The 27,501-nt window shown below is 53.0% G+C and overlaps 1 protein-coding gene across 2 annotated transcripts in view; it reads left to right on the top strand.

The window, feature by feature from the left end:
* The first annotated feature begins 889 nt into the window (after positions 1-889).
* The window catches only part of LOC119155529 (nitric oxide synthase 1 adaptor protein), a 43,086-nt gene continuing 16,474 nt past the window's right edge, over positions 890-27,501 (top strand). For both annotated transcript variants that reach the window (XM_037404337.1, XM_037404335.1), the window contains exons 1-2: positions 890-1,074; positions 11,241-11,312. In XM_037404337.1, the coding sequence (XP_037260234.1) occupies positions 970-1,074; positions 11,241-11,312 (177 nt within the window). In that variant the 5' untranslated portion in view covers positions 890-969. The remainder of the gene's footprint in view (positions 1,075-11,240; positions 11,313-27,501) is intronic.

Below are 27,501 nucleotides of genomic sequence, written 5' to 3'. Positions count from 1 at the left end.
CACTGTGGGCACTGCAGTCATTTAGAAACCCAAGGCACACGAGGGAAACGTGTGCTGGTGTGTAGAAACATGCAAGCAGAGCAATGCAAGGGCTTTGGGAATGGGGGGGTCTCCTGTGGAGCGGGAGGGTGCATCTTGTTCCAAGCATAAGGCCAGCATGAGTTCTCAAGCCATACTGCAGTGAGATGAGCTCCACGGCTGTGTCTGTGGGTACCAAACCCCAGAGGGATAGAGCCTGACCTGCGGATGCATGACGTGTGCTGGGGGGAAGGGGTGACACAGCCTGCGCTTGCAGGCAGAGCTGGGTGAGTGGGTCTCTGTGCGTCTGGAAAGCAGCGGTGGGGTGCTTTCCGTGGGTGGGGGGGGCACTGTACAGCTTTCGGGGCTTCTCTAAAGTAGGGCACAATAGTGTCTGCTCATGACCGTCGTTAAGCACAGGGTGGTGATTTCGGCTTGATTGCCGTCGCGTCGGGTGCCGATACCGAGACCTGGACATAGAGTCCATCGGCCCGCGTGGCTGTAGCAGCCCGGGATCTCCCAGCCAGGGTCTCCCGGCCCCGCTGCCAGCCCCCGGGAAGGTGACACGGTGCTCCGCCACTGCTCTGCGCGCCCCGGGCTCGCCTGGCCCCCCCATCCCGCAACCACGTGCCAGGCTTTTTAATGTTCCTTTATTTATTATATTTGGGGTTTAAAAAAACCAACAACTTCGGCGGGGCCGGGGTGCATACCCGGCACCGCGCACTAGGTGTCAGCGGTGCCTTCCCCGGCGCCCCTCTCGGGTGCTGGTTTTTCGCCGGCTCCCCCGCGGGGGGGTGCGGAGACCCGCGCTGGCAGCCCCCTCCCCGCCCTTCCTCCGCGCTGCGCGGCGGCGCGTCCCCGCCCCGGGGCCGGCCGGTGGCGAGGGGCGGAGGTTCCGCGGCGGCGGCGCCGGGCGCGCTGCAGGGGCAGCCCGGCCGCCGCGGGGCCGCCATGCCCGCCAAGTCCAAGTACAACCTGGTGGACGACCGGCATGACCTCCGCATCCCCCTGCACAACGAGGACGCCTTCCAGCACGGCATCTGCTTCGAGGCCAAGGTGGGCAGCGGCGGGAGAGGTCCGCGGGGGCCCCTGCCCAGCGCTCGCACCCTCACCCCCCGCGATTCCCCGTTTTCCAGCTCTCCCTTCTTGGGTTTTCTCCGCTTTCCCCGGGAGCCCTTCCCGTTGGTGTTGCCTCCTCTTCCCCAAACTCAGCTGCAAAGAGTTGGGTGAGGCTTTCCACCCATCCCGTAAGGATGTGGAAGCTGGCTAGCCGAGTCAAGCGGGAGCGGGGCCACCCTGCTGCTTCACCCCAGCATCCCTCCGTGGCCCTGCATCCCTCCACGTCTCTGCCTTGCGCTGCTTGGGGCCGTTGGCCCCAGGGAGCCGGGGGCTGTGTGCACCTTCCCGGGAAAGGGTCGCGGGCTCGGGCTTTGCCCTGCGTTCCCACCGCCGTGGGTAGTGCTGGAGTGGTGGCTGGCGGGTGGGCGGTGGGTGCCTGCAGGATGCTTTGTACCCTGGTGCTCCGCTCATGGGATAAACCCATCGTGTGCGCAGCCGGAGGAACCGCATGCCACTTGCGGTGCAGTGCAAGAGGTCAGGGCCGCCCGCCTGAAAAAAAATCTTGCTATTTTTCCTTACCATTCTCGCTAGTGGGTTTGGCAGGAAGCGCTCTTTCTTTTTCTTTTTTTCTGTTGGGACCTCTCAGTCTCTTACTCCACTTAGACCGTGGCTTCCCGCTGGCTGAAAGCTTGCAGTCTCGGGGCGGGCTGAGAAAAAGCTGAGCTACCTGTCCGTGGGTCGGTAACGCTGGCTGGCAGTACACCGGGAAGTCGCTGACCATGGAATTTGAAAAGGGAAAACAAAATCCTTCCCTGTTTGCTGTTCCTGGGGGATACAGTTATCACACTGTTGAGATACGCAAGTGAGGTCGACTTGGAAAAACACCTGGTGTGAAATAGTTTTGAGTGGCAGGGAAGCAGGCATCTGTCACCCACTGTTTTCCTCGGAGCACATGTACTGGTAGGGGACACAGATATGGCATCTAATTGTGCACAGTGCCCTGGGGTCAAGGCTGTGGCTCATGGGAGGGTGTTGAAGTGTTGCTTTGCCCCTTTTCTCAGGGCTAGGAGGGTTCCTCTGCAGACACCATCACCCACCCGATGGCAGGCACCCTGCTGCAGAGTATAAAGCAGCAGAGTTGTTTACGGAGCAAACTTAAACCTGCTTTGCAGCTGTTTCCTGGGAAAAACTGTTCAAATTCAGCTTTTCAGCCTTTTGCTCCTGGGTTATTGGAGCCAATTGCCATTTTGTTGCTAGTACCTGCTCACCCCTCACCTGTGGGGAGGCTGCAAAGCATCTCGCCTTCTAAACCCCGTGTGCCTCTTCCATGCCTGGCTTGGGGGGTGAGGAGTGGGATGGGGCTTCAGTTGCCCCTCAGTCTGCTTGTGGCTCATCTTTTTTTCCGTGCTGCTGGGTTTGGCTGCATTAATAGGGTAGTGCGTATTAGTCTTTGTTAGCTCCTCTTTCTCTTATTTGGTATCCTGTGGCACGCGTTGATGCCAAGCACAGTCCGTACAAAACCCATCTTCCGAATTTGTGGGTTTCTCCAGCATCCCCTAATGCCAGATGCAGAATGCAGATGGCTTAGGCAATTACTCCATCCTTTTATTAGATTGCTGGAGATTAATTAAATGCTTACACTCCTTTAGTTCCTTTTATCCCCAAGAATCCGGAGCACTTAAACCAGCGCGGCTCTTGTTTCTGCCAGGCACCCAGTGCGAGTCACAAAAATGAGGAACTCTGATTTAGAGCAGAACTTTGGGGGAAGATTGAAGAAGAAAAATACTCATGTGGGGTGCTGGGACTTGTGTGCCTGTCTCCTAAAAGCCTCCTGGGATCACTGATAGTGCAGGCAGTGGGGATCCTGGTGTTAACAGCCCTCAGCAGCTGGATCAGTGCTCTTTGCTCTGCCGCCTGGGATTCCTGACGAGCTTGCTTGGGGCTCACTGCAGGGGGGTAATGTGGGCTTGGGTCAGTATGTGCTGATTTATTGTTTTAATTTTTAATATTATTTGTAAACTCAGACCTACGCTGTCTGTTGCTGTCTTTAAATGGCACGTGTAGTGGATGTAGTGTGTGTTTTGGTTCATCAGTAGTTGCTGACATCCATGCTGTTGTCCCCTTTGCCTTTCTCCCAAGGGAGTCCTGGCATCCCAGGGGTGAGTGGCTGCAGGCAGTTAGGATTTGGCCATTTTCAAGCACAGAGCAATGGACTCACTCTGAAGCAAGAGGTACTGTCACACGTGATGCCATCAGGAGACTTTGTTGCTTGTCCCCGCTGAAGCCATTTGCAGCCATATGCTCTGGCACAGGGACACTGCGTCTGAGCGAAGTGTCCTCTAAGGATTATGTTAATCCATTTTCTGGACATAAATCCAATAGTTGGAAAATCCCACTCCATCTTCTTAGGAATAGTAATACATTTCACACTTTTGGATCTGTTTTCATTGGCCACCTCTCTTGACATCAGACCCCTGTGTGTCCTGGAGCCGCCTCGGCCAGGCTGCTGGGAGTCGGAGGAGCTGGCTCCAAGGGGAGGCCAGAAGTTCATTTTCTTCTGCGCCTTGTGGTCTGAATTGTTGAGTAAAATCAAAAGCCTGGCCTCTTGGTTTAGCTGAAGCGTTCAGAAGAAGGAGCTGGGAGCTGCAGCATGGCACAGGGGAGCAGACAGAAATTCCCACTTGTGCAATGTTTTTTTGATTAAATAACTGGCTATGTAGAGAGTAAAGACAGCTCGTGTCCTCCTCCACCTCTCTACGCAGCACGGCTCCTCCAGTCCGGGTGAAGAGGAGGGGGATGCAAGCTTACTCCTTATCTTCCCAAGGCCTTGGTGCTGCGGGACAAAACCCAAGGGCCATCTTGTGCAACACCAGCAATTCCGCACATTCAGAAATCATGACTCAGGCTACTCCAACGCCTCCAGAGAGATCAGTGTGTAGAGGGTATTAAGTGGGGTGTTGGAGCCTGTCTGGAGTGCCAGACCCCCTGTCTGTTTGAGTGCAGGGGTTCTGGGTGCTGCTGGGTTCGCACAGGCAAGGTGTTACTGGCCCCTGTTAAATCTGCTCTCGGCAGTTTCGCTGGGCTGGGCTCTCCTCCTGCCGTGGAGATCTCGTGGCCCACAGTGAGGTCCCACCTACCGAGTACCCATTATTTGGAAACAGCTGTCAGTCCTTCAGTCCTGAGACTCATTAATCCAGTCACAGTGCTCTAATGTACATGGTTCCCAATGAAGGGGCAGGTGGGTGCAAGGACCCTCTCTGCTGCTCCCCCATCAGCAGTAGAAGGGGCTGTCCAAGCAAACCCTGGTCCTTGGAGAGACCCACCACCTGTCGTCCAGGACTGCCAAGAGCTGGGACGAGACACGTGCTGGTGTTCCCAATCCCAGGCCTGTTTGCAGGTAGATGTGGGGCTGGAGGTTTGGGAGGATTGCTGTTCTTCTGGGCAGCAGGTGGGTTTTTTGCATATGAGTGGTGGTTCGGTTTCTTCTTTTTTTCCCCTTAAGGGATCTTGGCAACCAGGCATTTTCTCTCGTTTGTCAGTACTTTTCTCCTCTTTTGTGCGTGGGAAACTGAAGTCGAACCAAGCATCTGCTGCTGTCTATGTTTGGAGACGGGACATGAAGGAGACTTTATTCTGATTCAGTTATGCCCTTTCCTATGAACCCTGCAGCTCACCTGCCCGCCATCCTTCCGAGGCTGCAAGCGCTGGCAGTGCCTGCCAATTGCTGCAAAGATAAATCATTTATCAGGAAAAAGGATTATAGCCTCAGGTGAACACTATGCAGCGGATGCGTGTTTCCATTCCTGTGTGTATTTTCATGTACATAGGGGCTATACATGAAAGGGTTTTGAAGTGAGTTGAATTGCAGGCAGCTCCGATCAGGGTTTTAGTTCCCATCCTCTGCTTCAGGCTCCCTTCCCAGCGAGGTTCCCTTTCCTCAAGGGCTGGGAAGCTGGAGACAGGTTATGTGAAGCTCTGCACTTCTTTAGCTGGCTGGGAGAGACTTGGCAGCTTTATTTGGGGGCTGTTTGTACTGGCAGCTCTGGGGTATGGTGTGCTCTGTCAGGGCTGCTCAGCCCAGAGCAAAGCTGCTGTGTGATTTAGCCAGGGATTGCTTGCTCAAGGCTATAAATAACCTTCCCAAGTGCCACAAAAGTTCTCATCTTGAAACAGTGGCATATTTCTGCCATACTTGTTAAGTCAGTTCACAGGCTGCTTAGTGAAGCTCTTAGCAAAAAAAAAAAAAAAACCAACAAAAAAACCCCAAACCAAAACCGCCCATCTCTGCTGGGATTTGGCAGGGCTGTGCATGCCCAGACCACGGGTCCCGGCCTGGCAGCGCGTGGGCTTGGCGGATGCCAGAAGGTCCCGAGGAGGGAGCGATGGGTGTGGGATGCTCCCAGCCCTGCTGTCTGGCCGCTACAGTGCTGGGCTTGCACATCCCATACCTGAAGGCTTGTTAAGTCCCGTAGCTGGGTGTAAGTGCAGGAAGCTTGGCCCCTGCGTGGGGGCAGCTGTGGGCGGCAGGGCTGGGTGGGTATGGAAACGGGGACGAGCGTACAGCCCTACTCTTTTGATATGGAAAAACTTCAGCTTTCCTGCTGCACCTGCTCGCTCTGGGTCCTGGTGTTCCCGCTGCAGGGCCGCTTCCTGCTGCAAAGGTGTCTGCTGTTACCACATGAGCCCTGTTTTGGCTGGCGAGAGGGGAGCGTGGGTGAGGTACACATGGCTCTGGTGGGTGCTGGGGTCTTGGGACCCTCAGAGCTCTGTTTATGGTACTCGAGCCCCAGTGCAGCTCATAGGCAGTGCAAATGATTCTAGTATCAGCAGGCAGATAAGCACTAAATATCCTTAAGGCATCAATTTGACCAGTGCTGCCTGGTGTGAGGTGTCCCAGTGCTAATGCCCGCTGTCTGTCTGGTTGCGTAGCTCTGCATGGATCTGATATGCTGCATTAAACTGCCTGGCTGCCACAGCTAGGTGCACCCTGGTTTCTCGGGGTGCAGAGCCCCATTAAGGGAGGACCGGGCAGGGCTAGAGCCCTCCAGCTCAGCAGAGGCTGCTGCACCTGCCTGCCAGGCTCAGGCTGGAAAGCCAGGGCTTTTTTCCACTGAAGTCAGCTGGCATGCTGACTTTTCCATCCCTTTTGGCCTCTGAGCCTGCACCACCACAGCCTGAATAAACTTCCCCCCATTTCCTTCCAGCGAGGCTGGGTGTTCCTGGGGCGCAGGCAGAGCTGGGGCCGTGCCAGCCCAGCCCCGTGGCTCCTCGGGCAGAGGCCGTGTGTGGGCAACCGGCAAGCGGGAGCACCAGGACAGCGAAAGTCGCAGGAACTGGATTTCTCCTTGCTTTCCCTGATGGCAGCAGCCCTGGGGGAGAAGTTCTTACCAGCCAGGCTGCAGACAGGCTGCGTGTTTCCCTGGGCGCTGGTGAAATAAAGAGGTTTCTTGGGGCACCTGGCTGGGGACTGGTGCCTGAGCACTTTGGCCCTCGCTTTGTGGCACAGCCGTGTGTCATGGTGCCAGTGTCCCAGTACCAGGTACAGCCTCACACGGCCCTGGACTCTTCAGAAATCATGGGACACTTGCACCCCGTATCTGATGTCTGCCACCCAGCTGCCGGTACATCTGGCAACTCCTTCCAGCCAAGCTGGGGTTGAAGCAGGACCCCCTGCTTGGACGAGGCTCCATGGCCCAGGGGATGGCTGTGTACACCGTGGTGCGATGCCCCAGCCTGGGCCTGATGCCAGTGTGTCTCCTCTGCCTGCGCTGCCCCGTTGCCCACCTGCCTGCAGCTCCTTTGCAGAAGCAGTGGCTCCCCATGCGTGGCAAGCTCTCTGACTCAGGGTGGCTTTTGAAGCTGGAAGCCCGGCAGCCAGCCAATCTAGGCTCCCCTGTAAGTTGGGTATGATTCAGCGCTGACCTTTGCATGCAGTGTGGGGCTGGCAGAGCAGCAGTGTGCCTCCCTCGGGAAGGCGGCAGCTCCTCTTTGGGAAGGCTTTCACTGCCCACCACTGCCCACCACCCGCAAGGGATCTCATCAACACCCCTTGGAAGGTGTCCCCCTGGCAGCGATGCAATCGGCCTTCAGGTTTCTGAAAATATCTGCCACCTGCTGTCACAGAAAAAGCACCTTCTCAAGAAAATGAATTTCTGACAGAGCAGAAAAAAAGCAATATTAAACAACGTCAAGGAAAAAAGAGAAACTAAGTGACTTGTGCAAACAGTGGTTTGGCAAAGTGATCTCCTTTGTTTTCTTGTGTTATATTTTTTTCCCTCTGGCCAGGGAAGGACCAGTATTTCCCTGAACTGGACAGGTCTTTCGTAAGCCGTAGGAGGAGGGTGCGTGGTGTGGGCTGTGTCTGGGACAGACAGAGGAACCTGTTTGCAGGGGAGGGGGGCAGCAAGCAAGGTCCCCTCAGGTGCTGAGAAGCCCGGTGGGTGACAGCCACCAAGCCTGTGCAACAGCAGAGAGAGGGGCTGCCCTTTCTAGAGGCCCTGACCGATGGAAGGCTGGATCCCACGCAGGAGGATGAGGAGCAGTGGAGCACACAGGGGACCAGAAGCACCCTGCAAAAGAGGTGCTTTGTGCCTCCCTGCCCGTGCCACCGGGCGTGACGTGGCCCCGAGCAGCTCTGACCGTTTGCAATGCGAGGGCTGCCTTTGTCGGGCTGCCAGAGCGCCTCGTTACAGAAGGGACCCCCTCAGCTGCCCATTCACCAGCACTCTGAGAGGGTGGCCTTTCTTCTCCTAATTGGACCGGGGAGGAGGGGGCTGCCTGGGATTGCCCTCCCCACTGAGCCAGCCGTGCCCCCTGCTTTCAGAACATGGGGATCAGTGACCCCCTGATCCTGCCTGGCTCTTGGGTGCACGTGGGGGGCCCCCACCTCTGCCCCCCATCCCCGGCAGTGTGGTGGGGCCATGGATCTGGAGGTGATTATTTGGAAAAGCCACGTCCTGCATATGTACATATGGTTTCCTCCTCAGTTCCTGGCAGCGTGGGGAGGGTGGGCTCTTTCATGGGTTTATTTTCTTTGTCAGCTCTCTTTCACACAGCTTTATTTTCCCTCCTTTTGTCTCGGGCGCCTTCCTTTCTCCTCCCCGGGCTCAGCCCCAGCCCTGCTGCCTCCCTTTCCCGCAGGGTCGACCTGCTGGTACGGATGCTGGCATGGATGCCAGCTCGAGCCCTGGGAGCCAGGACGCCAGCCCCTGCGGGGACCAGGACCACCACCATGCCTGGCACCCTGCCTGGGGCACATAAGTTTTAAAGGCAGGCAAAAGCCTATGCCTGGGGTCTGGGAGCCCCAGTGCTCAGGGGTCCCTGGGGCTGCTGCCCTGGGAGAGGGGACCTGGGTCTCAGCGTTGGGGTGGGATAGGGGGGAAGTCCCACACCCCGGAGGCTCCGGCTGCTTTGCTGATCCTTGCCTCCGCCTTGCCTGCTTTATCCCACACCTCTTTCCGAAATGGAAGTCGGTGCTGTGAGTAGGAGGGCTGGAGGGGAGTGGAGCAGGAGCGGCCCTCGGTGCGCTTATCGCCTGCAGATCACTGGTAAATAGGGGCGGTTTCTCAGGCCATCCCTGCTCCTCGCCTGGGCAACGGTAGCTTAGCTGACAGGCTGACCTCCGAGTCCACGTTTTTGGGGGGATGCTCACCACATTGGGAAGGGTTACTCCTCTGCCGTGCAGTTCCCATGTGGGATTTCTGCCCTGAAAGCAAAAATAATCTGGGGGGACTTTATCCTTCTGTTGAGTTTTGTGAAATGTGCGAAAAATACCTGGAACCGGAGGGAGAGGTGGGTGTGTTTGGAGCTGTGAGGACAGTAATTGTGTGGAGCGAACCCACACTGGGGCTGGAGCTGCCATGGGCTCTGGCAGGGGCACACTCCCGCAGAATGTGGGATGCAACAGGATGCCCTGGAGCCCAGGCTTAGGAGAAAAGGTGAATCCTGCATGGTTTATGTCCCGCGCCCCTTGGTTTGGGTACACGTGAACGTGCGCTGGAGGGGAATAGCTGAATAAAGGGGTGTAGATAGGACAGCATCAAGACATTCCTACTGTTGGTGCTGTTTCCCAGGAGGGCCATCCAAGGAGGTGCTGCCTGGTTCAAGGTGGTGTCTGGCTTCTGCTCCATCACTTGCTTATGAGGCGACCCAGCCCTGCTGGGGTCCCCCATACAATTATGGGCATGACTGAGTGTGGCTGCTGGCCAAGGTTGTGGTTGTCAGCCAGGAGGTTGGCATTGCTCGAATTCGTGTGGCTGTGGGAGCCAGTGGTGGATGAGGCCGTCTCCTGCCCTGCTGATAGCTGCCGATGCTTGCCCTGTCCTTGCACGTGGCTGTATTCTGCGCCCGCCTGGGGAAGGAAAATGCAGGGAAAAGAAAAACGATTACCCCTCTGGTGGCAGTGACCTCGTGCTGTCGGGAATAGTTGGAAGGAGGCAGATATCCTCTGGCTGCAAATGGCTCTCCCTCTCCTCGTCTAAGCTATAGTCTGCCTTGCAGGTGCATGGGAAGCAGTGCCGGGCAGTCCCACCCAGAGAGCAGCGTGGGGAGGCCGGGTGGGAGAGGTGCTGAGCAGCTGAGATGTTCACCTGGCAGGGGATGGTGGGGGAAGGTCCTTCCTTACGTGCTGCACTGTCATCGTGTGCCCAGGGCTCTGGCTGCCTCAGCCCTCCTCACCTCCTACTTTTTATTGATGATTTCCAGACTTTATGTAAGAAAAGAGAATCGACTGATGTCAGAGATGCCTCTCTTAATATGGCCTGAACCTTTGAAGAGGTGGGAAGGCTCTGCTTAGGGGATGTGACTGAAAATTTATCAAAACCTGTGCTTTTGCAGTCGTGTGGTTGGGGTCTGGGCAGTTAATGTTGCCGTTGCCGGTGGTGTGCATCGTGGGCTTTAATTCCTGCTTACATAAAGCTGCCCTGCACCGTGGCAGCCTGCTCAGCACGTGACAAACATGCCAGCTGTTTGGTGTTTATTTTTATATCCTCTGTCTTCACATCTACTCTCAGCACTGACTGCCCGGTGCCGGCCGCTGGATGCCTGCCTCTGTCTCCACCCCAGGCAGCTGGGGCTGGCCATGCTGGGTGGTTGGGCTTGTCGAGTTTGTGGTGCAGACGTGAGGGTGAGCAAGGAGGGCTCTCTGGGACAGCATGCACACACTAAGCCCAGGCAGGGTCACACAGCCCCCACACTGTGCCCTCAATAGAGATGGCAGCAGCGTCCCAGCGGAGAGATGCTGGCACTCCCGTGGCAATGCTGGGTGAGAAATAACCCCTCTCCACAGCCCCTTCCTGTGCGGTGACCCCAGCACATGTTCAACCATGTTAACTACTGGTGCTTGAAACCAGTGACCTGGGTTTTCACGGTGCCAGTGAAGGTTACGGCCGTATTCACAGGAACATACAGCCCTGCCAGCTTTAGTGCCTGTGCTGCGCTGCCGAGGGTTACGTCAGCGCTCATGTCGAGATGAGGCGTGGGAGCACAGGGGGCTAGTAAATAGACTCAAACCACTTTTCTTCTAACTACACGTTTTTAGCGCTCAGCTTTGACTCTTCATCGCTTGTCTGTTTTCTGATCCTTCTTCTGAATCTGCCCTCTTCTATTTTATTTTTAAAAAGGTTTTTGTTCGGCATCTCTCTGTGCTGGGTCACAGTGGTGCTGCCTTTGGTCCCCTTTGAATAGCAAAGCGGTTCCTTTATTCTGGAGGCTTGGCCTGGAGGCTCAGCATTGCTGCAGAAACAGCCAAGGGTTTGACAGTGCTGTAATTAAATACTGAAGGGCCTGTCACAGGACAGGTTGCCCCAGCTATTTTAGGGATATTCCAATATCCAAGTCTCTAATAGATGACTCGGTGCAGCCGAGGGGATATTGGCTTATACCTATGTACTTTGGTTGCGGCATAGATGAATGAGTCCTGCTGGCCTGATCACTGAAGTTATTTTCCTTTTAGAATAAGGGCTGCTGAATTCTTGAAACATAGCAGTGAGGGAACAGCTTCATGGTGGGAGGCGTGTAAGGCTTCAGGTGCAGTGGGCAAAACACCACCTGTTCCCCAGAAGTGTCCCTGGGTTCCTTCCAGGCATGCCATCGAGGCCGTGGTGGGACTATGAGGTTTCCAGTGCCATGGAAACTCAACTAATCTGCTGTTTCTTTCCCCCCAGTACATCGGGAGCCTGGATGTGCCGCGGCCAAACAGCCGGGTGGAGATTGTGACGGCCATGCGGCGGATCAGGGTGAGTGTGGTGAGGATGCTCGTTCCACTTCTGCGTTGGGGTGGTGGGTGCACCGATCCGCCCTCTCTGCTTACAGCCTTTACTTGCATAAATCCTGTTCTCCAGGTTATTCATAACTCTGTATTTTTCACCGTCCTTCTGTCCATTGAGATCTCCATGTAATCCAGCACGATGCCTGCAAGCTTTATGTGCCACACCGTCAGTTTGGAGCATCCCTAGCGCTGGCTGTCCCCTGTGGTACCTGGGCATCCCGTGTGCCGTGGTAGCATGTCTGCAATTTGGAGGATTTCCTCATGCATCAGTCCCAATTAAAAAATAATAGCAAACTACTTGTGGAAGAGGTCTGTTTGTGTTTTACTGCTTGTGTCAATGCTTCAGCTGCATGAGAATTTGGGCACTGCCTGGATATGCCAGCAGGTTAGTGCCTGGTAAATGGCAGTGTGCAAATTAAAGTGCTGAGTAATGAGCTGCTGGGGCCAGCCAGCAGCGAGCTTGTTTAACAGCAAGTAGGTCAGGGGATGTCATCTGGTAATGAAGTCATCTGGCTTCCCAAAATACTTATAGCCAGGGTGCGGGGTGCTCTTGCCATGTAACACTTGGCTGATAGCCAGGAGAGGAGCTTTTCTTGTGCTCCCTGGCCTCTCGCCTGCAAACTGGAAGGTGTTCAGGGGCAGACTGGGTGGTGAGCAAACCACACACCCGGGGAGCTTGCTGCCCCCAGGGTTAAAACAGCACAAGCCTGACTGCTTTTTGAGGTATGAGACAGCCCTTTGGTTGGACCTTGGTCTGGCATACATGGTGGTATGGCCATAGGCACAGGGAATTTGGTCTGCTCCGTGGGTCACAGCAAGGGGTCTCCCCTGTCTTCCAGGGGTGGCTCTCTCCTTGGAATAACATTCTTAACTGGAAGGAACTGAGGATGCTTGCAGGGATGTTGAGTAATGGATGAGCTGTCTTTCTGGTGGCCTCATGGGATCCTCTAAGCACCGGACCTGCTCGTGCAGCTGAGCAGCCCTACCAGGGCTCTGCTGTCACCCTGCTCCTCTCTCAGCCCCTTCTGTGGACTCAGGCTATAATCTCGTTTTCCCTTTTCTCATCACCAGTGGAAGAGAGGAGTATCATATCCCAAGAAGAGAAGTATTGTATCGCAAGGACACAGATTGCAAGACTCATCTGTTTCAAATTTTCAGGGTGTAAATACTTTGTGGGCTTTTCTCAACAGCTTTCCTACCCCTTGCCCTGTCCTCTTGGTGGTGAACGTTGTGGCCACTGCACAAGCTGGGAAGTCCTTTCTGGCATTAGGTTTGCTCACCTTGGTTCCAGATGAGGTTTGGGGCAGAACAACTGTTACGGTGTCAAGAGCTGTTATAAACAGCTGTTTCCTTCCCTGCCTTTCAAAATAAGACTTTTGAAAGAATGCAGCTCCACCCCCAAAAATCATGTAACTCCACAGCTGTATGGGAGAATGGGCACAACTTTGGGGGCTTAAATAAACCCTAGGTAGAAAAAAAACCCCAAACACCAAAGCATCCTTGTTGACAAATATAAATAAACTTAACCATAGTCGAGAAAATCCATAGGTAAAGCTCTGAATGGGCAGGGGAAGGACACAAATTAGGGTAAAATAATGATTTCTCATGGTGAATGATGTGCTTGAAACGTGTGCTCAGGCTTCCCTGACCTAGTGTAAGGCAAGAGAGATGCAAGTCATTGAAAAACCGTGATTTTGCAGATCAGATCTGCCAGGGAGACTTTTAATGCCTGTTTATTTGTTATGGTGTGCTGTTTGTGAAGAGGATGCCAAGATGGTTTGTTTTATGGAAATTTAGTCCTGTAGCCCTTCCCTGGTTTCCCATGTTTTGTGCTGGCCTTGCACCCAGCAGCAAGATGTTACTGCAGCATAGCAAGGGCATTTGTTGGCTGAGCTGGGTGCTGGAAGCTGGTTTCAGTTTGGCTGGAGGTCAAGGAATGCATGTTCTTAAAGCAGAAGGGTAGTTATGTTCTTCAAGGAATAAAGTAATCCCAAAATATTGATATGGGGAAACCAGAGGAAGAAAAATTTTATTTAGGCACAGAAAGCAAGCAATGGGAGATGGTCAGGTGCAAGCTGCAGTGGTTCTGCATGTGGTGTGTGAAGCAGCTGCTGTCCCTGAGGTTTGTATGGATTTTAATGCAGTCCTTGGTTTAGGAAGAAAGTGCTGTGTCCCAGTATGTTCTGAGTTAGTGGCTGCTGGTGAAGGAGGGGGACCCTCGCTGGCTGCCCTGCTGCTGCAGCTCCCCTTTCTCAGTGCTGCCTTCGCCCTAGCCGCTCGCTGGGCTTTGCCTCTGTTTACTAAATGATAAAAAAAAATGATCCTGTCAAGAAGTGAGGAAGCATGCTGCCTGGCTGTGAGGGTCCCGAGGGGGAGAGCGCCCTGGAAGACCCCTGTGCTGGGCTGGGAGCAGGGAGGGATGGGGCCATGAGCAGCAGCAGCTCCTGCAGTGCTGCCTGCCCTCTCCTCCCTGGCAGCTGGGACTGCAGGGCAAGTGCCTCAGGCCTGGCTGATCCCAGCGTCCTGGTTAGGTGGAGACCTGACCCTTTGGGGGCAAAGAGGAGAACACAGCATAGCCAGCATTGCTGGAATTCCTGCTCCGGCAGGGCCCTGCTGCCACTCTCCCTAGAGCAAAGCAGAGCAACGGCTGTGGGCAGAACGGCTCCACCAGAGCAATATATTTTTATATATATATCTAAAGCCCAAATCTGGTCCCTTTCGTGGGTTGGATTGAGAGGGGTTTCATACAGGGCATCAGTGTTGCAAAGCAGGGGTGCCATCCCCTTCCTACCCCCAGCTGAAGGGCTGGCAGTGGCATGGCCATGGTGACTGCACTAGCTGCAGGGAGAGTTTCTGTCCAGAAGCAGGAGGATGTTGGAGAATTCCCGGGATTCTTACAGCTCAGGGGAGAGAGGAGGGAAGGGGAGGTGCTCAGCCAGCTGCCTCTGCCTTCCTGCTTTTCCTGCTTGAAATGCGTGCTCGGGCTTCCCTGATATAGAGTAAGACAAGGGAGATGCAAGTCATTGAAAGGCCATGGCTTTGCAGCTCAGATCTGCCAGAGAGACTTTTAATGTCTGTTTATTTGTCGCTGGGCTTTCCTGGGATATCAGCTGGGGTTGTTAGAGACACAGCCCCATCCTGCTCTGTGTCTTGGTGCAAATCCCTAGCCCTGAAAGGACTCGGTGGAATGGGACATTAGCCGTGCCAAGGATGCACTTGGACAGCAGTTTTGCAAGCTGCAGCTTTCCTCCAAAGCCTACATCTTCTGGCTGTTTGCTGCAGCTTTCCATCAAAGCTATGTCTTCTGGCTTTCCTGCAGATCACTGATTGCCATGTCAGTACTCATAAATACAACAGGCAAGGACTTGTTTTCCTGGCAAGTGGCTGGGCTTGTGTCTGTACAACTGAATCCCTTCTCCTCATCATCCCAAAACAGGGTGACCCGGTCTGTGTTGCTTCATGCCCTGCACTGCTGGGGTAGGTTGGCCTTCAGAGTGCTCTTTGGCTCCTCAGGATGCAAGGTGTGAGAAACCAATCCGTAAGTCCAGATAGTTACCTGTTGGGCACCTGAACATCAAAAAATCCTAAGCTCAACAGTAATTAAATGGTTGTTAAAGCTGCAGCCAGCCTGTCCTGTTGGGGTGTGCCCGGGGGATCTTCCTTGCCCAGGCTCTCCTGGGAAGCAGCAGCCCAGAGGTCACAGTGCTCTTCTGCTCTGCGCCGGTCACGGGCAAGGCTTGAGAAACTCACATGGGAGCTCATGAGAGTGGTCTGGGACAGGTCGTACACCTATCAGTTGCCAAAGAGGGTGTTATGGTACGGGAGAGCAAGAGCCCAATTGATGCATCTTCCCAACCATGAGGACTATGGGCAGTTTAAAGTGCCTGAGCTAGCTGCAAGACATCCTTTCTTGTTTTCTTTTCTTTCCAGAATGGCTAAGCACATGGGGCCCTAAATGACAAGGATAACTGTATATTTTTCATGTTGTCGTGATGTAAATATATGCAAATGCTTTCCTCTTTGTGCTCCTGGCATGTCGCCAGTGCTACCTGGCTGGGGCTTGGTGCGGTCGTTCTAGAGAATTTGGAATGATCCTTTTTTTGCTGCTTGGATTGCTTAGTGCAGCTTTAATCCAGGTTTTCTTTGGTGCCAGAAAGGATGAAGTCCTATATAGGCACTTCTTAAAAGCTGCTTCTGTGGAAGTCTTCTGCAAGCCTGTTTCTGGGAAGCGTCCAGCTGAGTTTTGCAGGCTCAGAACAAGGAGACATTTAAAGTATTTTAAAATCTAGCTCCTCTACGCCTCCTACTCTGTCAGGTACATCTGATCTTGTGGAACTTATGCTGCTTTGCATAGCTGAGCTCTGATTTAGCAAATTGGCAAAATTGCTGAATTTCAACAAGCTTGTTTAAAGCTAGATTTTGCATCCTCTGCTAAGCCACATGCACAGTCGGACTGGTGTGAAAATTAGTGCATGCGGGCAGTTATTTGTGTAGAGCACCTGGTGTAGTTTGAGCTCATTTAATTAAAATATTTCTGAGATATCCCTGTTCTGCCATGGCGAGTTTTTAAAAGCGTTGGGTCATTTACAATGATGCCTTCCTTTTTTTCCTTTTTTTTGGTTTTTTTTCTTTCATCATGCAACGAGCAGCATGGATGTCCCTGCTGTAAAGCAGAGCAGGATTTGAAAGTGAGCTGGCCCTGCGTGCAAGAGCCCTGCCTGGGGGCAGCCCACCCCTGGCTGCCCGTGGGGGACCTGCAGGCAGGCAGCAGGCTGGCCAGGAGATGCTCAAGCTTTGGCCTCCCGAAAAGCTCAGCCTGCTCTTTGCCAAGGCACTCCGCGCAAGGTGAATTATCGCCGGGCTAATGACTTGATGTGATTATCCCAGATGAACAAGATTACGTTGTATTAGATCTGGGAGGAATCGAAGGGATATCTGTAATAATTTCAATTGCTCTTTCAGTGCTCTGACAATCGCAGTAAAAAGACTGAAGGCTTCCGGGCAAGTTCATTGTATTTCTCCCGGCACCACCAACGCCACTTAACTTCTTAATGAAATAACGGCTAGTCTGCTCTTGCTACCAACGTGCTGCCTACTTGATTGCATGAAATAGGTCAGGATCTCATCCTGTGGTTAGTATTTAATGAATAAACTGATTAAATTAGTACCCAGATTCACTGGAGCAGCCTTTTAACCAAGACTACCTATAGGGGAAGGATGGTTTCCAGGAGAGCTGGCCAAAGCGTGGTGGCCCTGGCTTTGCTCTCTGTTTTAATACCATGGCCAGGGTGCGGCAGGTGCTTTCCAGTGATGCTTTGAAGGTTACTGGCAGTGTTAAGTAGTGTGAGTTGTACATAGGCTCTGTTGTAATGCATGTGTAGTAAAATTAGAAGTTGAAGGAGGTGAATGATTCCATGTGGCAGAGGGCAGGCATCTGAACTGGTAAGAAGGTGTGGTGTGAGACATTAACGATGGAAAGCAAGGTCTGAGCCCCTGGGGAAGCCAGGTGGGGATGAGGCTTTGGGCACTGCTTGCCAGAGGGACTTCGGAAAGGCACTCCCGGGCAGATGTGAGCAAGTATTGCCTGTGCCAGCTGTCTGCCAGGCTTGCTGGGTCACGCAGTGGCAGGAATGACTGGGCTCAGCCAGATGTGCAACATGATGGGTCCCGAGGAGACGAGGAACAGGCACGTTCCTCTTCCCCCAGTAGCTGGCCTCATAAATAAGTCATGATAAGCTCATTGTCTGTTGGCTTTCAGCAGTACCTTAGCTAAGAATCCTCTGCTAGGGTTGGGGCAGCAGCACGTCCCTTGTGGCCAGTCTCCAAACCATGGTGGGGAGGGGAGCTTGGTGGCAGGGGGTCCAGCCTGGGAAAGAGCAGGGGGTTCCCAGCCAGACGGAGAGCTCAGTTGTGGAACCAGTGAGGATGAAGGAAACTGTAACCCAGGTGGGGGAGAGTGCTTTGGGAAAGCTAGTGAGCCAGGAGGTGCATGCTGGCACGTGGTCTTCCCCATACCTCCTGTCTCTCTGAGGAGCTCAGCACTTCTGATCTGGGCGAGTGTCCCAGGGGCAGGCAGTGCTCTGGCAGGAACACATCAGCTGACACTGGGCATGCCAGTGCAAGCAGTGATGCCCTGGTGGGCGATGCTGGCCTGTAGCCAGTCAAATGCCTTTGAGAGGGCTGGAGCCAAGTAGGCACTGAGCCTGGGGTGGGACTGGAGCTGCTGGCAGAAAGCTGGGAGGCAGCAGTGCTTTGTGTCCTCTGCATCTCTGTCACACATCCTTGCCCTGTGTTTGCTTGGGTTGGCCTTTCCTCGGCTGGGCTTCCTTCTCTGAAAGCCGGCAGTGGCTCCCTGTGACTCATCTCACTCCCAGGCTGGGGGCTTTCCCCACCGGCACTCGCCGTGAGTCAAGTTACCAGCTTGCCGATGCCTGAGCCATTGGCAAGTGTCTGCTGGGAGCTGAAGGGAGAGGACGGGGAATAACATCTGCCAGGCTCCCTGAGCATGGGGGGGAGGGCAGACCTTCGCATTGCTCCTTCTCAGCCAGGTGCTACTCTGCCAGCTCCCACCCCCCCTCTAAATTCATGGCCAACACCTAAAGTCATTTCACAAATGTCTGTCCCCTTGTGTGCCCTTGTGCTCCCTCCTCTCACTCCTGCTTCATGCGTGTTCTTCCTTGGAAACGTTACTTCAGGCAGGCTGTAAGTATTGCACTGATGGGTTTCGTTACCTGTTGGGCTCAGCAGAGCACGTGCAGGGGTGTCACTGTGTGCTGGAGAGGTGCCCCCGGCTTTCCGTGGCTCCTTCCTTTGAGGCTCCCATATTGCACACGCGGTTTTGGTAGCACAGCAGGCCCAGTTCAGTGCCAGGGCTCAGCTGCACTGGAAGCAGGGCAGTCTGGTGCTGCAAACCTTGCTTTCTGCGGGAACGTGGCGTAGCTGGAGCACTGATGCACAGAACCTTCTGCAAATGCTGTGGAAGCTGCCAGCGGTGCCCAGGTCGCCCTCCTGCTCCCTGTGTGCCTGCTCTGGCTTTTCCTCCTGCCAAGAAAGGAGTGATGTGTTACATGCTCTGGCTCACGGGCATGAACGGATTTAGCCTGGCTGTCAAGGGGGAGGTCTGCAGCTTGCTCTGGGAGCTTTGGGGTCACGAGGGCACTAGTAATTGCTGTTTGTGAGGGTTTGAAGAGTGCTTACAGAAACCATTGTCCTTTGATAGCTCTCTGCTCCTTCTGCAAGGTGACAGAGCTGCCTTTGATTGCCTGACCCTCTAACCTGCATAAACCTCTGCAGAAAGTATTATTACTGAGGGAAGGGACTGTGTTCAGTGTCACCAGCCGTAATGCACCCAGCTCAGTGCTCTCCAGCCCCACCACTGTCACGAAGAGGTGACAGTCTCTTCTACTGCTAGAAACTTGCTAGCAAAGATAACATCTCCACTTACCTTTGCATTTTAGAGTAAATTCCAAACTGCATGTAAGAGGGAGCTCCTGGCAGACCTGAGAGGTGGTTGAGAGGAGGAGAAATGGGTTTGAGAGGGGTACGCTGAGGTATGGCTGATTTCAGGGTCTGCAACTCATCCTAGCATCTCCCAGCACTTCCCTGAGCAGCACAGAAGGTGCCAGAAAGGAATTCTGTTGGTAGTTCTCACACTGCCCCGGTAGCCTGATGAAAAGCACCACAAAAGTTGGGCTACCTGCTTTCTGGGCTGAGATGGGGAACCGCTGACTTTTGTACTTGGCCGGAGAAGAGAGCTGGACCCATCCCTCTTTTCCAGTTCCTTTGAGGGTGTGTCTCTTCACACCCATGGCATTGCTTTTATTTGGAGGTTTTTTCTTCTACCACAACATGGAATTTTCCTGTGTTTTTTAATATATCAGGGCTTTCATCGGTTTGCTGCCACAATGGCAGCATTTTACTCTTGGGATGGAGCGGGGTCCAAGTGCTGCCTTGTGCTGAACACTGGAGTTTACGGACCTGAGCAGGAGAGACATGGGCAGCCATATCCTGGGCAGCTGCCTCTTCCAGCCAGGCATGAGTGTGTCCAGAGATGACACCTGGCTCTTGCTCTGTGATTAGGGGGAGAAATAGCTTAGGAAAAGGAGAGCAAAGAGTAAAAAAACCACTAATAAGCAGGGGGTCACAGGTCAAACAGTATTTAGTATCTGTCTTATGGATGAGAAACTGAGGCATGGGGAGACTAAGTGACCTGCCAGACTCCTTCCGAGGGAGGCATCTCTGCGCAGGGAACCGGACTGAATTAAAATCAAACCAAGCTGAAGCCAACACTTTACATGCTACTCTTGTGTGTGATTCTTTCTGCTCTCGTGCTTCCCTGCCAGTCCTGGAGGGCCAGGGACCTCTTTATTTAATTTGTTGAACTGTTCTCTGCTGCATCACCTTAGAAGAGAGGCAAAACGCAGATTTACAGCCATGCAAAAAAATGCCACGTGCCCCAGTTTCTTCACTGTTAAAATAAATTTTTGGTGGTTTTGGCTTGTTGCGGCAGGAAGATGTTCCAGGGGATGCTGTACACCAAACAGTCGGGGGGAAGAGCAGTGTCAGAGCCTGCCTTGCAGCCTGCAGCAAGGTGCGAAGGATTTTGGCACGGGGGTTTGTGGCTGTGAGAGCTGTAAGGGCGGGTGCGTAACGGTGTGTTCCTGCGGTGTGCGGGAGCAGAGGAAAGGATCGCATCTGTTTTAAGTGGAGAGGCTGCAAAAACTATTGTGTGCGCTGGTCTGTGGAATGGATCTTGTTTAATTATAGAGCTGGTGGAAAGGATGTGTCTATTGTAGGACAGCAGAACAAGCACAGCTGAGAACAAGATAAAGGAGTCGAGTCCTCTCCCAGTCCTAGCGGAGAAGGGCTGTAGCCTGCAAAGCGTGATGAAAGCCCTGGAGGTCCCCTGCCGCCTTCTGCCTGCACCTCTCACCCTGCGGGGAGGCCGTCACGGCCGTGCAGGGGCTGCTGCTGCTTCTCGGCACGGCACTGCAGCCACAGGCCAGGTCCCCGGCTGCCCCGCTGCCCCCGTAGACGATAGTCGGTGGGTGAAGCAACGTGCTTCAACTGGGATTTTTGGAGGGATTGGACTTTCCCAGGCTGGAGTGAAGTCTACCCTGGGCAAAGATGCTACATGAAGAATGTAGCCAAATTTGAATGAATTTTCGGAGAAGAAAACCTTCTCAGGTCAGTCTTCCCCAATGGAGAATGAGGATCCTAGTGGTTCTTAATCTGTCACTTGGTTTTCACCAGCCTGAGTTTAACATGGTGAGAAAAGGCCCAGCCAAATCAGTTCTCCTTGCCATATGCTTGCCTATGGAAACTGCAGATCCCTTTCAGTGGAAACTGTAAAAATCGGCCTGAAGCAGGTATTCATTGCAGGAAACTGCAGCAAAGAAGGTTAAATTTCATCTTAACTCTTCAACTGAGAACAGCCCCGCTCACAGTAAAACTGTGATGTTTACAGTGTTGTTCTTGGATTGCAATAGTGATATGCATTATAAAGAGCCAAGGCCTTTTTCCCCTCCAAGGCCTCCAGTTTTGTTTTGGCATTTTGCTCCAATGACATTTTGTTACTCCCTCTTAACATGATGGATGGGACTGTGCTGGACTCCTTCAAACACTCCCTGATCCCAAGGAATTTCGGGGATGCGTGCGTATCTCTCCAGTACTGGAAACACAAAGAGCACGTCTCTGCTGACCTCTACATGCATGCTAAGGAATCCTTAGTATCTAAAAAAGAGCAATCTGGAGTAATTGGCCCAAAGCTGGTGGTGAGTGTGATTCAGGGTGCAGGTCCTGTTGAGCTTTCTGGGAAGACAGACGCATCTTTCTGTGGTTTGAACGGGTCCGACTTCAACTCCCAGTTAGTCAATCTTCTCCATTTGCCTAAAGTCAAAGACCCTTCGATGTGCCGAAGCTCTCCCCGAGTCCCAGGTCTCAGCTGTGGACAAGTCCCCCCCAGCCTACTCTTTAGATAAGCTGAGTGGAAGGAGTTTGTTTTAACCTCTGGCACTTCAGAGTCTGAGAAACCTGCCTCATGTTCCTGTTGCTTTTTTCTAAACTCTTTTCTGTTGCTTCAAGTGTATGATAAAGCAGAACGTTTTATGTCAGGATGGGTATTAGTAGTGATTCCAGCAGTGGCATGTTTTGAGATAGTATCACCTTGCTGTTTTGCTACATGTTGCCCTGCTCATGTGCCCAGGACCACACGCTCTTCAGTGTCCTTTCCACTGGGTGACTCCTATCAATGTCTCCAGGGGTTTTTTAGGATGCATTTCTGCATCATGTGGATGCAGCTTCTGTTCCTTTTTCCTTTGGGAGGCTGCTTGGCCAGTGCCATGTAAAATCAACCTGAAATGAGTGGATGCTGAATTCCTGTACACTTGACATGGAGAGCAAATACTCTTTTTTTCTTCCAGACCTGCATAAAAGTGAGCATTGCTGTGCTCCCCTCGCCATGGGGTTTCCTGGAAGCACAGCACCATTTTGTCACCTGTCTGTCATTGCTTCATTTGGGGCTCCACCAGTGAGGTGGATTTTAGCCCCTTAATCTGGGCTGTGTGGTCACTTTAGATAAAGTTTTTTGTCAAAACGCACGCAAAGGGGGAAACGGCCATGTATTCTCTTCAGTTTCTCAGCCAGACTGATGGGTTTGTGAAGTACACACTTAATTTCAATGAGATAGTTCAGGGTTTCAACTTGCATAGAACTCATGCTGTGCCAAGTTGTACTGCAATCCTTTTGCTAGATATGAAGTCCTGTGCTGGCTGTTTTCTAACTCTGCCTAAAGTCTTGGAGCTTTTATTAGCTTGGAAATTTTTCTGTAAGTCTTTCTAGATCTCTCTAAAGGACGTTCTTCTGACTTGTTGACTAACGTGTAGAATGTAGTGAATGATTTTTAATACCTGCATTAGTTATTGCTGAAATAGGAACCGTGAAACAAGTGTGATACGAATCATTACCTCTTTTCTCCAGTTACAACCCAGAAACATCGTTGAGCACTGCCAGCATCTAATGAGCCCCACAGGGCTGGCTTGTTTCTGCTGTGCCGAGCATTTAATGCTGCTGCTCATTCATTCTTTATTAATTGTCTGAATTTCATAATTGCTGATTTAGTTACACTGTTACCAGCTTGCCTTCCTTCCGTTCATCACTGTATTTAGTAGGGCCTGTAGCCATAGGATGAGGGGTAATGATTTTAAACTCAAGGAGGGTACATTTAGATTAGATATTGGGGAGAAATTCTTTACTGCGAGGGTGTTGAGGCACTGATGCAGGCTGCCCAGAGCAGCTGTGGATGCCCCATCCCTGGAAGTGCTCAAGACCAGGTTGGACAGGACTTGGAGTAACTTGGTTGGAAAGAGATGATCTTTAAAGTCCCTTCTAAACCAAACCATCCTATGATTCTGTAATTCCACCTGGCTGTTCTCATCTGCCTTCTCAGCTGGTCTTACTCAAGCTTTTTATGCAACTGTGGGAGAGCAGCTCTTTGGTGAACAGTAGAAAAATACCAAAATAAATCCTGTATTTCACAACTTAGGGTGTAAATCTCGCCGTGTTCTGATTTGGCTCGCTTTGCTGAGCTGAAACCTTTCTGAAGCACTGCGTGGGCATGTTCTTCTGGTGCCCCTCTCTTTCTCACCTACTTGGGGCGACTCCGCGCTCTCCTGCAGTGTCAGCCCGGTCTCCAGCCCCCTGCGTGGGGGTGGCGATGATCTCAGCTGCCTTGAGGCAGGGTCCCTCTTAGAAAGAAAGCATTTGGGGAAGAAAGCTAATCTTGAACACAGAAATGTTGTTTTCCTGCTGAGGCGGTGGAAGATGCCCAGCTGGGCACTGCCTGCACTGCTTGGCACCGCGTGCTCCCGGGGTCCCCCAGGGCATCGGTTCTTGCCGCGCCAGAAGGAAGCAGGAGTTTAATTAGGGATTACTGTAAACAGGCATGACTAAACTTCTGCAAATGGCAATGCTTTTCGTTAAGCTGAGCTCATTCTAGCACATGGGTTCGAAACCGCTGTAGGCTGAGTGAGTAGAGGCCATTTCAAGGCTATTGTAGCTTCTTACCTTCAAAGGGCGATTGTGAGGAACCGTCACCAAACAGCTAGTGCAGCCACTGCCTTTGCCTGCATAGGTCAAACCAATGCTTATCTAATTAAAAATGCCACAAATTCCAGTCAGATGTGGAGTTCCCAAGGAATGTGCTTCTGCTTCTTTTAGCAACAGGTGGTAAATATTAAAATGTGTACAGCTCATCTCTTGTCTTCTGTCTCCAGGGCTGTGAAAAGCAGTGCGAAAGCAGTGCCTGCAGATGCACACAGAGCCTGCTCCTTCTTTTTGTTAACCGAAGGGAGCAGCTCAAAGCCTAGTTATTTTTGCAACCAGTTCAACCAGTATCCCATAGGCACCCATGCACCAGTTAATCTGTGTGCGCTGTGCTTGGTCATTGGAGATGGCAGCGTGTGAAGGCAGGTGGGAGCCTGCTGTCTCCCACACAGGTCCGGTCCCTGCTGTTATCACTTCCTTGGATTTCTGAAAGGAGTCTAGAGAAAATTTCAAGGCAGGGGGTAGCCTGTGGGACGGTCTCCACTGGCCTTCAGGCCTGGCTGAGAGGCACTGCTTTTCCCAGCCCATGAGCAGTTGCTGCCGCTCGGAGCCATCGCTGTGTGTGCGATTATGGTTGTGCTGGGATGGGGTCTCTCAGCTTTCTTTTATAAGCTTGGTATTACTTAAGCCCCAATGAAGTGAACAATAACACGTGCGCAGGGACCTGTTGGTGGCTTTGATGAGCTGCTGGGTGGAGCTGAGGGGTGTTGCTGGGGAGCGTGCTCCTGCACTACCGGCTCCATCCCTCATGTGCATTGTGCTGCTGCACCCCTCTGCACAGCGCTGGGCTTCCACAGCACACAGAGTGGCTGCAAGCTGCCTTGGGAGGGGGGATATGCTGGTGTGTCTCAGGTCTCCTTTGAATCTCTGATTTGATGTAATTTAAAAAAAAAAAACAAACCACCACAACACTGTAAGACTGGGACAAGGAGGTATGGAACCCCTAAGGATTTCCTGTAAGGGAGGTAAATAATCTTGTAAATGGAAGTCTGCAAAAGAGGGGGTGAGAATAGGTGCTTCCTAGAGGAACCGTCTCCGTTTAACCCTATGATTGATATTGATTTAATTGGTACCAGTTCTGATTTCTCTGAGATTCCTGTGAAACTGCTCGGATGGAAGATGGCTTTTGTATGTGACCCAGTTTGCCACCTCGACCCGTGAAGCATGCAGGTGGTGAGGGGAGGCTGGCGGAAGCAGATCAAGGCAGCTATCTGGTAGGAAATAGCAAGCCAAGCAGAAAGAATTTATTGTGAAGTATTCAGTGTTATTGGAAAATATTTTTTCTGTGATAAATGGGTATGCTGTGATCCAGGGATTGTTTCAAAGAAGCAACTTTAACTCTGCTGCTCTCACAACATGGGTATTTTTAGACTGATTCCCATTTATACCCATCAGTACTCGCAACCGTCACAGACGGATACCAAAATTAAACCTGAAGTTGGATGGGAAAATAGGCATTGACCTTGTCAGTACGAACCAAAATCATCTTATTTCAGACAAACACATGCACCTCGGAGTTGCATTTTCCCATATGTGCAAATGCAAACTCTGTGGAACCATGGAAGAGTTTTAAAAAGCATCGTTAAGCCCAAGAACAAGCATCCAATACTTCATTACTCCTCCCCCACTTCCAAATTACCATGCCCTTTGATTAAAGTCTAGCTACTGGCAAAACCACCAGCACCGGGGTGTAGACAGTGTGTTGGGGGAAATGTAAGCCTGAGGAGCAGCTCAAATCTGAGCTGGTAGGATGGCAGAGGCATCCAGCTTGTTTGCCCATGCCGTGCTGGCAGTTGTTTGCTGATGGAGCCAGCAGGAATCTTGGTCCTGCCCCGAAACATCTCTGTGATTTCATGCCCCGCAGTGGGAGCCATCCCCACCGCAAGTGCGAGTGCTGCAGGCTGGTTTTGTCCCAGGTTTTGGTGGCAGGAGAGGGGAGCACAAGCAAAGTGGCCACACCAAGGAGATCCCCAAATCTCCCTGCTGTCCTTGTCTGTCTCCCAGCCCCAAGAGAGAGCAGGGAGGTGCTGCTGGCATCCCACGGGTGAGCCCCTGCTGGTGCGTGGTGCACAGGCGTGACCACGGCCATGGCCAGCATGTACTTTACAGCTGCATGTGGGAATTGAGGTGGTAACATGTCTTCACCAGAGCTGCAATGGATTGCCATGCCCCTGGCAAAGGGTCAGGGGAGTCCTCGACAGGCACAGGCAGCAGCACAGCACTTTGGTAGGGCAGCTTAAGGCAGTCTTCTAAAAATGGGTTTCAGTCCATTTATTGCTGATCAGATTAGTAGACTAAGCAGGTATTCCAGCCTGCTCCCCTCCCGCAAGCCTGAGTCCCTGTGGGTTTAAAGTGCAGCCTGGAAAAGCAGACTGTCAGGTTTTGAAGCCTTGTTCAGAAACGCCTCTTGGATGAAGCTGACCGCGTTCCTGGGAGGTATCACACTTTCCAGCTGCTTTATCCCCTGACATCTGCTGCTGCCACGGTAGAGCTGGGGCGATGCACGAAGGAGAGGTGGGCAGGGGCGGGCTGGCATGTGCCTTTGTGCTAGTGGGAGCAGCAGCCCGCAGCGGGAGGGAGTGATGCTGCACGCCTGGGGACCCCGCGGGCAGGGCAGGACCCCCGGCTCTCCGCTGCCCTGCCCGCCTGACAGCCGTGCTCTCGGGAGAGGCAGTGCTGCCTGCGCTCCCTGCCCCGTGGCAGGCTGTGCCCAGCTGCCTGCCACACGCCACTCTGATATTCCCAGACCCGTGTGGGTCAGGGACTCTCTTCTGATCTGCGAGGCTACTCCTGGCCAGGCTGCATCTGTCTGCTGCTGTGCCAAAGCTGTATTTTAAATTATTCTCTTTCTCTCCAGTGCTCTTATCTTTCTGCCACTGCGTTTAGAGATACTGGTCGTGTTCTCCCATTTAGCAGAAATGCTTACACTTCTCTTGGATGGCCAGTGCTCCCGGCTGAAACTCATCAGGAAACCTTTCTCTGTGCTGCTTTCTTGCCCACATAAGCCTGTCTGGGCTTGTACCGTGTGATTCTAATGAGTACTCATCCTGCACAGTGGCATTGCAGCGCATCCTTATCGGGCAGGGTTGCATTTGATGCGTCCTGTATGTGTGGCGCCAGTCCCAGCGCACAGCGTGTCTGCACCTGGCAAGCTGGGCGCAGCGTGTGCCTTGCCGACGCGTGGGCTTTGCCAGCCTTTGGGCCCAGGAAGCTGTTGGTTCACAGGACCCACAGGCACGTCACCGTCCTGTGCTCGCTGCGCTGCCTGCCTCGAGGTGGTGCAGCCCCTCCATCACTGGAAGCCCCGCTTCTCCTCCAGTTAGCAAAGCACCAGAAGGAAAAAAAAGAAGCAATGAGATGTTCCTGGCTGCGGTGTGCTGCCAGTGCTTCGGCAGGACCCTGGCACTGAGTTCTGCATGTTGTTTACCCCACAAAGGGCTAGCGGGCAGCAGGTGCTGCCTACCTGCTCCTTCTGCTTTCCAAGCCCATCGGCTGGGCAGCTCAGCACCCCTGGCCAGGAAGGGGGCCTGTGTCCCTCCCAGGTTCCCTTTCCTGCACAGCCTGCGGGCACCTGTGAGTCATCCAAGGGCACCAGTGTTGGTGCCATTTCCTTGTGTGTTCAGTAAAGCGAAGTCCTTGTCCCCTGCACAGTGCCGCCGTTAGCCGTTCCTCCCAATTACTGCTGTTAGGATCCTAGCAGGGTTTCTCAGGCTTCCCTCCTGCGGGGTGTGCCTGATCTCCTGTACCTTTCTGAGATTTACTTTCATTCTCTGTGTTTTCAGCAGCAGAAGTTTCAAGGTATGTGGTTTCCCCCCACGGTCATTAATACTTGGAGCTGTGGAGCCTGTGCCTCAGCTGTCATTTTGCAATAAGTTAATTCTTCATCAAGAGAACCAGTAACCACTCCTCCCCCCAAAGTGCTTTCACTGGTCTGCCACGTCTTTCGTTAGCCTGAGCTGACCTTGGGTTAAAGTCTAACTCTGAAGGTATTTTATTAGCTGCCGTGCCAGGCAGCTGCGAGGAGGAGCCAAGGGAGTGGGCACCGGCTCCCAGCA

Source organism: Falco rusticolus, chromosome 11, assembly GCF_015220075.1.
Source record: "Falco rusticolus isolate bFalRus1 chromosome 11, bFalRus1.pri, whole genome shotgun sequence".
Lineage (NCBI taxonomy): Eukaryota > Metazoa > Chordata > Aves > Falconiformes > Falconidae > Falco > Falco rusticolus.
The sequence above is the reverse complement of the archived record's forward strand: the minus strand, read 5'-3'. Positions and strand labels throughout refer to the sequence as shown.